The sequence below is a fragment of the Durio zibethinus genome, chromosome 3 (genome assembly GCF_047325235.1).
Source record: "Durio zibethinus cultivar Kanyao isolate XHJ-2024 chromosome 3, ASM4732523v1, whole genome shotgun sequence".
NCBI lineage: Eukaryota > Viridiplantae > Streptophyta > Magnoliopsida > Malvales > Malvaceae > Durio > Durio zibethinus.
The window spans coordinates 7636280-7652645 of record NC_143164.1 but is presented as its reverse complement, the minus strand read 5'-3'; the positions used below and the strand labels follow the sequence as shown (position 1 = coordinate 7652645).

Below are 16366 nucleotides of genomic sequence, written 5' to 3'. Positions count from 1 at the left end.
TTGAATTGCTAGCTGTTTTTACCAGTTTCTGAGTTTTGAACTTTGGATCATCTAGCTTATAGTGTTATTTTCAACTGGTGGACCCTTCTTTTTCCTTTTATAGAAGAGGAGGGAACTGCCTTTATACCGGATATGTTGAATTTGAAAGGTGATTCTCCTCTCTTTTATTGAATTTTATCAATGAAGATTTAAAGCTTGCTCCAAAATTTTCTCATAATTTTACTAATTTATTCCTTGAAATCATATCTATCCTACTAAGGGTAAGAGTGGTTACCCATTTCAAAATTAAGTTCAGTTTTCATTATTTAATGGCAGTTTATTGTTGCCATTTGCTTCTAAGTTAGAAGACTGCAAGATATAACAATTGGATCAACCCATCTAAGTTGGCCTTTGTTACTTGACAAACAACTAATTATTGGTTATGGAAAAATCAATGGTTTTTCTTTTTTCGTTTTGATTTCCTCAAGGATCTTATCAGAACTAATTACCTTGTGATTTATTTCATTGCATGAAACAAAGGTCAATAATCGTGCTCTAAAACTTCTAATGCAGAATGTTATCATGTTATCATACAGGCAAGGAGACGTTTTAAAGCTTTGATTATCTTACAACCTCTAATGCAGGCAATGAAGATGGGAATGATATTACAACCTATAGTGCTACGGAAAAAAATTATTAGGAGCCATATACATTGGACAAAAGATGCAAATCAACATCCATTATTTTCTTTATTCTAAATATATCACATATTTTTTAAAATATTATTATTCCAATTTTCAGGATATAGTGTAGGCATGCATTCTAGTTAAAATTAAGTCAGTCGAGTTTAGATACTATATCAAAGTCACATTATCATTTACTTAATTTCAATCTTCAATTACTTGTCATGTGTTCTTGCCACCATTTCTTAAGAACTCAATAGCTTCTTATGATATGGAGTGGATAGCACTTGGTGTTTGCCCTTTTAACAGAGAATAATTATTGTAACAATTTTATATTTTGGGGCTTAGTAGGCGGTCGATGCCCCTTAATTTGAGAGTTTGGTAGGTGAAAAAAAGGGAAATTAAAAAGAAAAACAACAAAACACAGAGATAAAAAACAATTAACATAAAAAATGCTAAAAAAATCAAATAATATGAAAAAAAATTTTACAAACACATACTGCAAATCAAATTCTAGAACATGCACGTACAGAATCAAAACAAAGATAATGAGTTTTTTGTTTAAAAAATATTATAAAAGTTTCAGAATTTTTTGTAAAAAATCTCACAAAAAATCCTAAAATTACCAACAAAAAGGAAAGAATATTTGGACTTTTTTTTTTAAATCTAAAAAAATAAAATTTAGAATTTAATTTAAAATTCCAGAATTGTCTAAGAAAGCATGTCTCTAAAAATAATACAAAAATACAAAAAGCATACCTGAACTTTTTTTTCTTAAAGTAATAATAATAATAATAATAATAATAATAATAAAATTAAAAAAAAAATAACAATTCACCACAAAAAAACTATCCACCACCACAATCAACTAACAAACAATGAACAATCAAAGGAAAAAAGGAGGCAAAGTTTTAGATATAAAAACCGCTTAAGTTTTTCTTTATTTCTTTAAAAACAACAAAAAACCAAAGAAGAAATTTAAACGGATGCAAATCATTGTATATGCTTGTTTTGTTGATTAATGCATGTTTAATTTATTTCATTGATTTTTCTTTTTTATGGAACGCAATTATTTGATTATAAATATAATTTTTACATGATTGTAATTTGGTAAAAAAGTTTAATTGACCTATTAAGAATACAAACAACAAATTATAAAATTTATAGCTAATAGGTGAAATTTTGAAAATTAATACTACTAACTGTTACAGGGTAAGGTCATTCCTTACAAAGCGAAAAGTTGTTCTTTCAAAGGGAAAGACACCGACTCATCACCATTTGGGAGAGAAGAAAGGAAAATTTAATATATGATATATATCTATATATATATGGACTGCTATGCTGTCCTTTTAAAGCCAAATGTTAGTCGGATTCTTCATATTGCACTATATATAAATACAGTTTCAGTTACTTTAATATTTGTGTCAATATAATTCTTCAAAGTTTTGTGAAGATAATATAGATATTAAGATATAGTAAATTAAGGATTTAAAGTGAGAGAGATGGGAAGTTTGCAGCAGCAGCAACAGCATGTGAGTGATCTTTCACTTCCTCAAACTTGGGGTGGGGGAAGCAACCGCATAGCTGCTATCAATGTGGAGGGAACCACCCCAATATCCTTTCATGGTAACAACAGCGAACGTTTTGAACATTATTACCCATATCATGGGGTCTGGTTTCTTTTTAGATTTTGATATAAGTTATTGTAGACACCATTCAAACTTTGAAATCCATTTTGAGTGATTTGTAATTGGCTTCGAAATGGCTCATTTAAATTTGAGTTATTATTCGGTTTTAGACCACGACTGCTTTGGGCACTAATGGATTTATTGGGCATGGTCTGGGTATTAAAGCCAAACCAGGTTCTAATTTTCTTTTCTTTTCTTTTAATGTTTTTTAATGACCTTTATATTATTTTGATATTTATCTTTTTATTTTTATTATTATCTTCTTCTTTTTTTTTTGAAAAATTAAAAATTAAAAAAATTGCAAAAAAATCATAAAAATAAGAATGGAAATTTGGTTGGAAAAACTTTAAAGGGATAGAATTGATTTTTTCAAAAAGAGGGTTGAGTCCCTTAAGTATAAATCCAGAACATTTTTAATCAGGATTAATTCCTTAATAAAGTACAAATATACACAACAGATATAGATTTGATCCGAGATAAAAGTGGATTTTGATGAGACTTTTGAGATTAAGTTCATATGAAGATAAAATCTTCAAAGATAATATGGAATATTTTTTGGAATAAAAGAGTTCTACCTCCATTGGGACTAAACAACTATAAATACTTAGTCCCACTGCAATAACCAACACACATCGATTGGCGCAAACAATAAGAAACACAGTGAAAGAAATTTTGCAGTGTTTTAGTTTCGGGTTTATATCTCTATATAGTTTCATTCTAGATTTCAGATTTTTTTTTTTTTGCTGAATTTTGAATTTTTGACAAAATATTAATTTTTGATGATTTTTTCGGCGAGGTATAAATTTTTCGATAATATATCGGTGAGAGTTTAAATATTTCGGCCAAAGTTGGAAATTTTTGGCTGTCAAAATTTGAAATTCTAAAGAGAGAGAAAATAAATGGAGGAGAGAAGAAAGGAGATACTAAGAAAAGAAAACTGACTACTTAAAAATGGTGAAAACGGCAAGACTCACTTAACTCAATCACCTTTAACCAGCGGCATATCAAACAATCAAATCGTTGACTCAAGTCAACAAATAATTGAGCCACCAGATCAAGCGTTGATCACTGACTAAACCGTTGGTCAGCCATTTTTTGAATTTTTTGCTTTTTATTTTATTTTTATTTATCATTAATTTATGTGATTTCAGAAATATTTTTAAAACAATTAATAAATTTTTGAAAAGTAATAAAATCATACCAAAATATATTAAAATTTTATTGATTTAAAGATAATTTTTAAAAAATTAATAAAATTTTGTTAAAATATTAGAATATTTCATTGATTTGAAAATAAAATTTTAAAAATTAATTCGTAAAATCTTGCTTAAATACTCGAAAATTTTATAGGTTTAAAAATTAATTTTGAAACATTAAATTGTAAAACCTTATTAAATTATTGAAAATTTTTATGAATTTGAAAATTAATTCATAAAGTTTTGCCATATTAAAAGATTTTATTAGATTAAAAATTAATTTTTGAAAATTAATTCATAAAATTTTATCCACTATTAAAGATTTTTATTGATATGGAATTTAAATTTTTTAAAAATTTCATTCAAAAAATCTTATCAAGATATTAAAAAATTTTATTTATTTAAAATTTAAAATTTTGAAAATTAATTCATAAATTTTTTTCAAAAGATTAAAAAGTTTTATATTCTTTCCAAAAATATTTTTTATTGAAAAAATTAAAAATATCAATCTTTTCACAATTTCTCAATAAATTTGATTGACAAAATCTTGCCGAAAAGTGAAATTATTGTTTACATTAATTTCAACTTATTATGAATTTCTTTTACATTAATTCCCTCAAATTTTTGAAATTTGAAATTAGAAGGAAAACAGGTGTAGATAATTCATTTTGTTCAGGTTTTTTCGATATTTTTTATATTATCGGACTTCGACTCTTAATTTGATATTGGATTTTTAATGATGGAATTGGATTCTAAGATGCCCAAAACTTGTAATTATTCTTTTTATTTTGTAGGTCAAAGTCAAAGAAAAAAAACGAAATTAAAATGTGGATTTTTTTAAAAAAATTGTGAGCTTAGATTCAGAAATTGATTATTGTTTGAAAATTCTTGAGCATCAAGTTTGTGAAAAAAAAAAAACAAAAGGAAAAATTTTATAAGAAAATTTAAACAGATCCGATCTTTTAATTTATTTTATTGAATTTGGGATTTTCGGTCCGTATAAAGGAGCTTAATGCCAAGCTCAAATGGGAGGAAGCAATTGAAAAGTAAGAAAGGGCCCGAAAGAGCTCATCAAGAACACAGGGAGGAAGAAGGCAGAGGGGTAAGGCAATTACAAGAACAGCCAGAAACAAAAGCAATATAGAGCACCAATTAGCTTCAAGAAGGAAAACACAGAAGCACTTCATCGCCAAGAACCCCAAGTCTACCATTCAATAACCCACAAGTGAGCAATTCAGCACCCACATACCCTCAAATCACCTTTAAGCCAACAGAGAACCCATCCAGAATCCTACAGTAGCCAGCAAGTCTAGAAGCCAGAAACACAAGAGAACCAAAAGCAAGCAAGAAGACAAAGACAACCATCAACAGAGCAAAGAACCTTGAAGGAGGAACCAGAAACTCAATCTGCCACCCATAACCTGACAACCAAACCCATACCCAGAAGCCCAAATTCAACACGGAAGAAACCTAATTTCAAGCAAAACCAAACCCATCAGAAATTCTTCCAAACAGAGAGCCACAATCGTAGCATGCAAGTATACACACAATAAAAAACCGAGAATCAGCCTCTAGCAATTGTTCCAGCAATGAAAAAGCAATCACACAGAAAAAGTTGCGGCAAGAGCAATTACAAGAACCAATCAAATTACAACAATCAGAAAACAAAAATAAGAACATAAAAGTAATTGTTTTGGTTTTTTGGGCTAGGCAAGTTTGGGTAATTCTGGAGGTTTCTAGATTAGCATAAAGATTTTTTGGGTTGATTTTGGGCGAAGAACAGCGGTGGAAAGGGGTTGAGATATGAAAATTCCTACTTCAGATCTAGTGGGTTTTAGAAAGATTTTGTGAAAACTAACTTGAAAAGGTGAAAGAGCAGTTCCAAAAGATTGAAAATGTTATCTTTCAGTTTTTTTTTTTTTTTTATGACTGCATTGAGTAGTGGCTGGCAGTGATCAACAGCGACAGGACTGGCAGAGACTGATCGAAATCTGGGTTTGGGAATAATTGGCAGCCTTGTTCTTGAATTTGGTTAGAGAGACAGCAAAATGCAAAATGAATAACAGGACTGAAAAAAGAAAATTTATAGGGGAGCCAAAACGACGCCATTTAGGTAATAGAGAAACTGAATTTTTGACCCGTTACAATGGCGACGCACGCTAACCCGTTTTCTGACCCGATTCATTTGTTGTTTCAAAGGTTTTTTTTAACTTATTTTGGTTATTTTGTTTGTTTTTATTTGATTAATACATGATTTAATTTCTTGATAAAACTAATATTTTACTTTTTTATTATTTGTAAATAAAATTTGTAAATAAATAAAATAATTGTAAATAAATTGATTTTTTTTCATAAAACATTTAATAAATTCAATAACGAAATCTTTTTAAGTGAATAGCAAATTTACCTTAAATACTTTTAAAGTAAACAAATTTTTTTGGATAAAACCTTATTTAAATATTAAAATTAATAAATAAAAAATAAAGATAATTATAATTAAGTAGATAAGACAAATAAAAACTAATTTATTATCAATTTATAACATTATGAGATGCTAAAACATTCTCTATATGTAACTAAATCTTGAATTTAGTTCTAAATATATAGACCAAAACTTATTTTTTTTCAACATTTCTTAGTTAAGTTTAAGATAACTTTAAAAATAATATATTCATTTAAGTAGCAAATCATACTTAGATAAAAAAAATTAGTAACAACTTTATATTTTTTTATGTATGATGATCAAGCTTTTGGACTTAAATATTATGATAGTTTATTGTATATTTGACACAAAAATTATGAAGTTGCTACTAATTTTTTTATTTATATGTGATTGATTACCTAAATAAATATATTATTTTTAAGATTATTTTAAACTTAACTAAAGGTTTTTAAAAAAAATTAATTATAATATATATTTTCAAAATTAAGTTCGAAAATTACTTATATATGAAGAAAGTTTTATCATCCTACTACGTTTACAAATTGATACCAAATTAGTATTATGTTATTTTATGTAAACCTTAATTACAATGGTTTTTATTTTTTATTTATTAATCTCAATATTTAAATATTAAAAAAAATTAATTTTCAACTAAAAATTTTTTTCTCTCATCCCATAAATATTCAATATAAACTTATTGTTTACTTAAAGAGGCTTGTTGGATTTATTGAATATTTTATTAAAAAATTAATTTATTCACAATCATTTTATTTATTTACAAATAATTATAAAAAAATCAAAATTTTATTTTTTCCATTATTATTTTTCAACTAGAAATTAAATCATATATTAATAAAATAAAAACAAAAAATAATAAAATAAAGAAATAAAAAACAGAAAATAGTTTTAAAAAAAAAACAGAAATAAGTTAAAAAAAAAAAAAAAAAACCTTTAAAACAATAAATGAATTGGGTGAGAAAACGGGTTAGGGCGGGTCGTCACTAAAACAGGTAAAAAAATCCTGTTTCTTCATATCTAAAACGGCACTGTTTAGCTCGTCGATAAAATGCCTTTCTTTTTCAGTCTTGTTATTCATTTTTGCATTTTGCTCTCTCTCTCTCTCTCTCTCTCTCTCTAAAATCGGACTCTATTCATTCTATCTAACCAGATTCATGAACATTGCTGCCTGTTATTCCCAAACCCAGGTTCCGGACAGTTTCCGCCTGTTCCACCACCAATGATCACTGCCAGCCACCACTCACTAGCGGCGGAAAAAACCAGGAAATAACCTTTCAAATCTTGTAGAACTCCTTTTTCACCATTTCAAGTTAGTTTTCCCAAAATCTTTCTAAAACCCACAAGATCTGAACTAGGAATTTTCGGATCTCAACCCGTCTCCACCACTGTTCTTCGCCCAAAATCAACCCAAAAAATCTTTATGCTAATCCAGAAACCTCCAGAATAACCCAAATTTGCCTAGCCCGAATAACCAAGACAATTACTTTTATCTCTTTGCTCTTTGATTGTTGTAATTTGCTTGTTTCTTGTAATTGCTCTTATTTTAGCTTTTACTGTGTGATTGCTTTTTTATTGTTGGTTCAATTGCTGTTCTTGTAATTGCCTTCTTGCTCTGCGTTATTCTTATGTTTTGCTTGATGAGCGCTTTCGACCCCCCCCCCCCCCTTTATGTTGGATTTCCACGATTGCCCCAAAATTTTCTTGCTTTTCAATTGCTTCCCCTCTTCTTAAGCTTGGCATTGAGCTCTTTTTACATGGATTGAATATCTCAAATTCAATTAGAAAACATTAAGGATCGGCTCTGTTTATATTTTTTTAAGATTTCTTTTCCTTTTTTGCACAAACTTGATGTTCAAGAATTTTCAAACAAGCTTCAATAATCAATTTTCGAATCGAAGCCCAAAGTCACAATCTTAAAAAAAAAAAAAAAAAAAAAAAAAAACCCTTGGCCCACAAAATAAAAAGAATAATTAAAAATTTTGGATAAATTGCTTGGGCTTATAATCCAATACCATAGTTAAAAGCTTTTATATCAAATTAAGATTGGAAATTTAATAATACAAAAAAGATTCGAACAAAATAAGTTGTTTAAAACAGGAAATATAGATTAACATGGATTAGTATATGTTTAATTAATTTAAGATTAAAATATTAAAAAATTATTTAAACTATTTTTTTCTTAAATAAATTTTTATATTTTTATTATATTTAAATAAATTTTTATGTTTTGATTTGTATCGAAATAAATTTTTTTGTTAAATAAAATATTAATTTATATTAAAATTTTATTTAATTGTAATTTAAAAATTAATAACCTATTTATATGTAAATTAAAAATTAAAAATTTATTCGAATTCAATAAAAATATAAAGATTTATTTAAAAATAATAAAATTCATGAGTTTTTTAATTATTTTGACCATATTTTAATGCATCTTGACAAGTATTGTTGGAGGTATTTTATGATTTGACAGCACATCCTTGTTCCAAGATCAATTTGGGTATATCACACTTCTAATTAAGATTATTTAAGAAAACTTTTGTGTGGTTTCATTCCTATGTTTAATTGGAAAAAAAATACAAGTTTTTTTATTTTTCAAGTTAGGATTTTTTATTAAACAACTTATTAATTTTTAGCCTTTATTCACAAGTCAACTTTGCTGATATGTTGCCATCATTTTTTTTAAATGAAAATGTTGTCATGATTAATTATTATATATATATTAGTAACTATGTATGGTTTAGGTTTTATTTCTTTGATTCAACGGGTGAAATAGCTAAGGATGACATCGTTGCAAAACATGACTAAATTCCTAGCACGTTCAAACATATATTAAACCATCACAAATTGCTTTTTATTTTTTTTAAAATACAAAGCAAAAACCATATAATAACATTTAACAAAAGTTGCCAAAAGTTTAGAAATAAAAATAATAACCGTGACTTTATTTCAAGAATAATAATAATAATAATAATAATAATAATAATAATAATAATAATAATAATCTTAACCTAAACTAGATGTTTGACTTTTTATGGTGACATAAGGAGATATTAGCTATATCCCGGTTTTGTTGGTTAATCCATGTTTAATTTATTTCATTGATATTTTATAAGAAAAATGCAATTCGTGATTAATACTACTATTAAGGGAGAAGTAGTTCTTTACAGAGGGAGAAGTTATTCTGTACGAAGGGATCGATAGTGACTCGTCAGGCATGCTGCTCCGAGTCATCACCGTTTGGACCGCTATGCAGTCTTTTTTAAGCCAAATGTTCGCCGGGTTCTACGTATTGCACTATAAATACAGTTTAAGTATCTATATTTGAGTCAATGTAGTTCTTCCAAGGTTTGGGAAGATATTAAGATATAGTAAATTAAAGATTAAAGAGAGAGATGGGAAGTTTGCAGCAGCAGCAAGGTAGTGATATTACACTTCCTCAATCGTGGGATGGTGGAAGCAACCGCATAGCTTCTATCAATGTGGAGGGAACCAACCCACAATCCTTCTCTGGTAACAACAGCAAACGTTTTGATCATGATGACCCAAAACATGATCAGGTCTAGTCTGGTTTCTTTTTAGAATTTGATACATTAGCTACTTAATTTCATTAATTCATATATAGCTTGTGTATTTTGGTTTGTGACTGGTCTTTTTTGGTGTTTAGAGACCTGGATGGAGAAAGTTCTTGTCATTTGTAGGCCCTGGTTTCCTTGTCTCAATAGCTTATCTTGATCCTGGCAACCGTAAGTCACCTCTCTCTCTTCCTCTCTCTCCCTCCCTTCATCAATCATTTTGTCCGTTTGCAACTTATGATCATCATCTGATTGGTGTCGTGTCACAGTGGAAACTGATTTGCAAGCAGGAGCCAACCATAGATTTGAGGTAAATTCAAGAGAACAAAAACATAAGAAAAGCCTTTAATTGACTGCAAGAATATTATGCTAATTTTGCTGTCATATATATTGCAAATTTCAGCTACTGTGGGTGCTTTTCATTGGATTAGTCTTTGCTCTCGTAATCCAGGTTCTTGCAGCTAATCTTGGAGTCAGCACTGGTAATTAAGTATCTCATACTGATAATTAATCAACTTCATTTCAGATATAATCAATTCTGAGCTACTTCTTTCTTTCAGGCAAGCACCTATCAGAATTGTGCAGGGAGGAGTACCCAAAAGTGTTGAAGTATTGCCTATGGTTATCTGCAGAAGTAGCTGTCATATCTGCTGATATACCTGAAGGTGTCTTATTGTTTCAGCTACCCAACTGTTCACTAATTTAACTTTTCCATCATACAGAATAAGTGTGCATGCTTAATATATGAAGTTTAAAGCAGACAAATCAACCAGAATTGTTTTATTCGTTTTTTTTCTAAATCAGAATAAATTTTCTTAAAAGAAATAGGGTATATATTCTGTAGTTAGAACACCTCATCAACAGTAATAATAAAAACACCCCTCAACATCAAGATCACTAGTTACCACCAGGCCATAAACATCTCAAATCGTACGAACCCTTCCTTGGCCAGACCATCAGCCATTCCATTTGCTTCAAGCAATGCATTGATCAACCTAACATCACCTAACTCTCCGATCAGTGACTCAATTGCTAAAAAATTATCCCACAACTTCCATGGTCGAGCAGCCTCTTTTTGACACCACCAAACAGCTACCTTTGAATCAGATTCTTTTAACAAACCCACTTTATTAATTTCTCCATTGAGACTTTGCAAACATCTCCAAAGCAGTTTTGATAGCTATCAGTTCTGCTACATTGGATTCTTTAACCCCACAGGCCCTGAAAACATGGCAACAACTAATCCTTCTTCATTTAGCAAGACACCCCCACATCTCGTCGGCCCCGGTTTTCCTTTCGCCGATCCATCGACGTTAGACCTCAAAAATCCCAACGGTGGAGGGATCCACTGAATGCTAAGACTTTTATTAAAGCCATGGGATTTTGGAACACATTGACCTTTTTTTCACCAGGAATGGCAATTCATCCATTGTTATATTGTTTCATTCATTAAAATTAAATGACATTAGTTCAAAATCCCAAGTCAAAACAAGACGTGAAGAAACAGATAATTTTATGGTGTGTATATATATAATTGTATATAACATACATGATTTGATGCATTTATTTGTGACAGTTATTGGGACAGCCTTTGCACTAAATATACTGTTTCACATCCCTGTGTGGGTTGGTGTTCTCTGCACTGGTTTGAGCACTCTCCTCCTCCTTGGCCTGCAAAGATATGGGGTAATTTCTTTGTAAGAACATTCAATTTGGAATAGGAAAGTATACCATATAATTAAGCACTTTTCCGCCTATAATAATTTACACGGTTTATTATTCTACTTTCCAAAACATGAGTTGAATTAAGAACAAAAAAATAAATAACTTTAAGTAATGAAATTATTGTATGTATTAATTTCAACTTGTTGATAGGAATTTGTTTGTTACTTTAATTCCCTCAAATTTTTAAAATTTGAAATTTAAGGGAAGACAGAAAAAATTTTAGACTAATACGGATTAGTATACATTTAATTTTAGATTAAAATATTAAAAAAATTTATGAATTATTTTTTTAATAAATATTTATACTGTATTATACTTAAATAATTTTTTATTATTTAATTTATATTTAAATAAATTCTTATTTCAAACGAAAAAGAAATTTATTATGTTAACATTTTATATAAATACAAATTAAAAATAAAAATTTATTTAAATATAAATTAAAAATTATGAATTTATTTTAAAATAATAAAAATATAAAAATTTATTTAAATAAAATAATAAAATATATAAGTTTTTTTTTGTCATTTTAATCTTAGTATAACATACCTGGACAAGCATTATAGCATGTATTTTATGATTATGACAGCACATCCTTGTTGCAAGTCCGATCGAGTTTGTTGTACAACACTTACTAAGATTTTTTAAGAAAACTTTTGCTGCTTTCATTCCTTGGTTTAATTTTTTATTTTTATTAAAAAATTAATTTTTAGCCTTTCATTCGAAAGTCAACTTTGCTGATTGGTTGTCATGATTAATTATATTTATATATATATAACCTTGAGTCGTTTAGGTTTTATTTCTTTGATTCAACGGGTGAAATAGCTGAGGTTGACACGGTGTTTCAAAACATGACTAATTGCTAGCACGTTCAAACATATATTAAGCCGTCTCAAATTGCTTTTCTTATTATAATGACTTTTTCTCAAATACAAAATAATATAAAAAATTATATATACATATATATATATATAAACATGTATAAATCTCACAAGCAAAATCCATATAATAAAATTTAACAAAAGTTAGTAACAACTATCTATTGATATAATATTCTCCTCATCCAAAATTATTTGTTATGTGTTGACCTTCATGAAATTTAAAAAAATAGTTTTGATCTTTATATATAGATTTTCATAATTCAAATATTGTAAAAGGAAAAGAACTTCAAATCATAAAAAGTATACTTTTGTAATGTTAAAAAGATGAATGTGTTGTAAATCAATGCTTTCCACTCCTCAATTATAGTTGCTTTGATCACTGCAAATCAATATAAGAAACTTAGTTTTATTATTAAAGCATTAAATAATAATTCCATTCAGAAAAATTTAGAATAACTAATTTGTAAATATTTTTTATTACCTTTATTTTAGTAGCACCTCCTTACATGTCGTTTTTTTTTTTTTTATGCTTGGTTTTGCTTTTTTTTTTTTTTTATGTTGTCTGACTTATTGAATAACAATGATATACCAAAGTCGAGCTAAAATCGATGATGGTTTATATAACTTTTAATAAACATTATAAGAATGTTAGCAGAGAATAGGTACCATGGTGGGGATAGTGGGACAAAGGAGAGGCAAAGGAATTTAGGGTGTTAATAAAGGAGTGTTTCGCACTTGGCGAAGTAGCCCATCCATAGGATTTTTCCCCATTTTGAATTGGATATCGGTGGGAGGAGTTATGTGAAAAAGTTGATGGATCTTGAAGACAGGATGGATCGGTTCTTGATAATTAATGGGAGTAGTTCCAATGGTTTAGGGTTTGTGAGAGAGATGATGCGTGGAAGAAGAGAAAAAGAAAAAAAAAAAAAAAAAGGGTGTATGAAAGGCTGAAAGATGATCTGATGAAGGTTAATTAAATAATTTGATTTATAAATATTTTTGTTATAAAAGAATTGGGATGTGGAAAGAAATTGTTTAGTGCAACCAGATGGTCTCAAATTCAATTCTTAATTAAAAAAATCTAACAAAATTTTCAATGAAAGAAGATTAACATATAATTTACTTTGATTATGATAATATATAACTATCAAAGGGTTTTGTCTTAAAATTTTTATTATCATGCATCACTGACTTTGTTTTTCTTGATTCTTTCGGTTAATCAGGCAAGGAAGCTGGAAATGTTCATAGCAGTGATGATATTAGTAATGTCTGGATGTTTTTTTGGGGAAATGGGTTACGTAAAACCTCCGGCATCTGGTGTGATTAAGGGCATTTTTGTGCCTAACCTAGCAGGCCAACAAACCACTGGGGACGCCATTGCTCTCATGGGCGCCATTGTTACGCCGTAAGATCAATCACTTTCTTCTATTCCATATGTAACAAAGGAAAATGGAAAATGCTAAATTTAGCAACTTTTTTTGTCCGAACATAGTCCGATTTACAAAGAAAACCAAATGCTTTATTATTACTCAATTTTATACGAATTCGATGGAAAACTAGATTTCCTATTCCAACAGCAATGAATTCAAGGAAACTTTTTCAAGGAGAGGGGCTAGAACATGAGAATCTGACAAGCTGTCATTATCTTAGTAAGATCAATTTGGATATTAAAAGTCGAAGCGTAAACGTATTCATACAATACTTTTATTGGGATATAATTAAATTTAATAATTCTCTTATAGCAATAACTTTATTATAATATTTCTCAACAGGCACAATCTCTTTCTCCACTCCGCTCTCGTGCTCTCCAGAAAAGTATCCAATTCTGTCAAAGGCATCAATGTAAGTCCAAGTATCTAAATCTATTCTATTTGGAACTTGGAGCTCCTGCAATATGAGATGGCATTCATTTGGTGTTTAAATTTTAATACTTATAATTTTTTTTTTTCATTTTTAAGCTATGACTTTTTTTAATAAATTAATATTATTTGAATCATACAATTATATTTAAAAAGTGCATTAAATAGATTTAAGGTTCGAATCTTAATATTTATAATTTTTTTATTTTTAAATTATAATTTTTTTAAAAAAATACTATTTCCTTATATATTTATAGTGATTGCAGATTTAATTTATGATTTAACAAAATTGCAAGTCGATACATCACTTTCCAATGTACCATTTTTTTTTCCAAGAATCAATATACCATGTTCACAAATTATATACTAACATAAGAAAAATATTGAAATATAAATAATAAAATATTTTCTGTTTTTCCACAAAGCTGACGATGGCTTACTATGAATCACCTCGTCATTATCATACAAACGTAGTACACTTTTAGCTTGAACAGAAAAATTGAAATTTTTAAAAAAATTTAGGCAAAATGATCCCATTCATATAATTTGGAAAATAAATCAGTACGATGATGTAATAATGCCCTAGTTTTGGTGTGCTCATGTGCTATTTTTCCTTTGTTATTGTTTTTAATTTGGTCAGGCTGCCTGTAGATATTTCTTGATAGAGACTGGTTTAGCCATGCTTACGGCGTTTTTTATCAATTTAGCGGTTGTCTCTGTGTCGGGCACCGTCTGTGCAGCGGATAATCTTTCGAGTGACAACCAAGATCGTTGCAACAATATTGACCTTGATTCTGCTTCTTTTCTGCTTAAGGTCCAAAATTACTAAAACAGTACAATTTATTAAGAATAAAGTACAATTAGGAGCTAGGCTAATATTCCTAATTAAGTAATTAACAAAAACAAAATTCTATGATTTTTGCCATTGCAGAATGTGTTAGGAAAGTCTAGCTCGATCCTTTATGGCACTGCACTTCTTGCCTCGGGACAAAGCTCTACCATTACAGGCACTTATGCAGGACAATTTATCATGCAGGTATTGCATATTAAACCTTCTTAAATTTTATGCTATTAATTTAATTACACTTAATCTTATTATTGATGATTCTTTCAGGGTTTCTTGAATATTAAAATGAAGAAATGGGCGAGGAATTTGATGACCAGGAGCATTGCTATTACACCTAGTCTTGTAGTGGCCATCATTAGTGGACCTCAAGGTGCCGGAAGACTAATCATCATTGCATCGGTCAGAAAATGACTAAGATTGACTTATTAATATATAAATATATATATATGATTTATTAATATATATATATAGATATATTCATGCAATAATCCATGTTTTAAGCTAAACTAATTGTAATCTTTATATGGATTTTGCAGATAATTCTTTCATTTGAACTACCATTTTCTCTGATCCCACTTCTAAAATTCAGTAACAGCTCAGCCAAGATGGGACCACACAAGAATTCCATATTTGTGAGTAGCAGAGTGGGACCTTCTATGTTTTCTTTAATTTCCTTTTCTGGCCTCCTATGCTCTTATTTATATTTTAGCTGATCGTATCTTCGCTTTTCAGATCATTGTGATTTCATGGATTTTAGCCCTTGGAGTCTTCGCCATCAACATCTATTTCCTATCCACCTCCTTTGTAAGTTGGTTGATTCACAGTCATTTATCAAAAGTGGGGAAGGTATTCATAGGAATCATTGTATTTCCTATAATGGCAATCTACATCCTGGCAATCATCTATTTGGCCTTCCGAAAAGATACTGTTGTAACATATACGGTGTCCGGAAATAATGACCCAGCTGCCCAAGCTCGATTGGAAAATGGGCCAGGCAACCCTGACAGGTCCTTCGAGGATGACGATATTCCTTACAGAGAGGATTTAGCTGACATCCCACTGCCAGAGTAAGTGGTTTCTGATCTTTCAAATCAAGTTTAACGAGCTGCTAAGCATTTTAAAGTCTGATAGAGGAGGTTGTCAATGTGGGAAGACGTATAACGAAGATGCTTCGAAGCCTATTTGGAATTTAAATTTTAACTCCTTGGCAGGATACCTTTCTCTTTGTAAACTTTCTATACTGAGACTTTTCGTTGTCCAAAAAAAAGAGTGATGAGGGAGAAATTATGTGGTCATTTTTCCCTTTTTTCTTTCTTTTTCTTCTTGTTTATAATGTATTAATATAATGAATAAAGATGAACTCTTGCTTAAGCGTCTTCAAAGGTGCAGTTTCATTACTCTTCGGGATTTTTCTTCTTTCTAATTCTCTACCTTATTTGTCCTCAGATCTAATCTGAGATGCATAATTTATG

The 16366-nt window shown here is 29.1% G+C and overlaps 1 protein-coding gene across 2 annotated transcripts; it reads left to right on the top strand.

Annotated features, from left to right (window-relative positions):
• The first annotated feature begins 2164 nt into the window (after positions 1 to 2164).
• Positions 2165 to 16046, top strand: LOC111301761 (metal transporter Nramp7.2-like). 2 transcript variants are annotated; one of them, XM_089758342.1, is made up of 13 exons: positions 2165 to 2332; positions 9675 to 9753; positions 9852 to 9892; positions 9986 to 10064; positions 10143 to 10247; positions 11159 to 11268; positions 13412 to 13593; positions 13961 to 14030; positions 14688 to 14861; positions 14979 to 15083; positions 15162 to 15293; positions 15431 to 15526; positions 15627 to 16046. In XM_089758342.1, exons 1-13 carry the CDS (start codon positions 2165 to 2167, stop codon positions 15963 to 15965), a joined length of 1680 nt encoding a protein of 559 aa, XP_089614468.1. In that variant the 3' UTR covers positions 15966 to 16046. The 2 variants fall into 2 exon arrangements, with proteins under 2 accessions (XP_089614468.1, XP_022753437.1); XM_022897702.2 differs by lacking the exon at positions 2165 to 2332 and adding an exon at positions 9110 to 9567.
• The last annotated feature ends 320 nt before the right edge of the window (positions 16047 to 16366 follow it).

Excerpts from the sequence above, each read along its gene's own strand:
- LOC111301761 (XM_089758342.1), top strand. The coding sequence starts at position 2,165 with ATGGGAAGTTTGCAGCAGCAGCAACAGCATGTGAGTGATCTTTCACTT. Across the intron at positions 2,333-9,674 it reads ATTATTACCCATATCATGGG|AGACCTGGATGGAGAAAGTT; the intron begins GTCTGGTTTCTT and ends TTTGGTGTTTAG. Across the intron at positions 11,269-13,411 it reads TTGGCCTGCAAAGATATGGG|GCAAGGAAGCTGGAAATGTT; the intron begins GTAATTTCTTTG and ends TCGGTTAATCAG.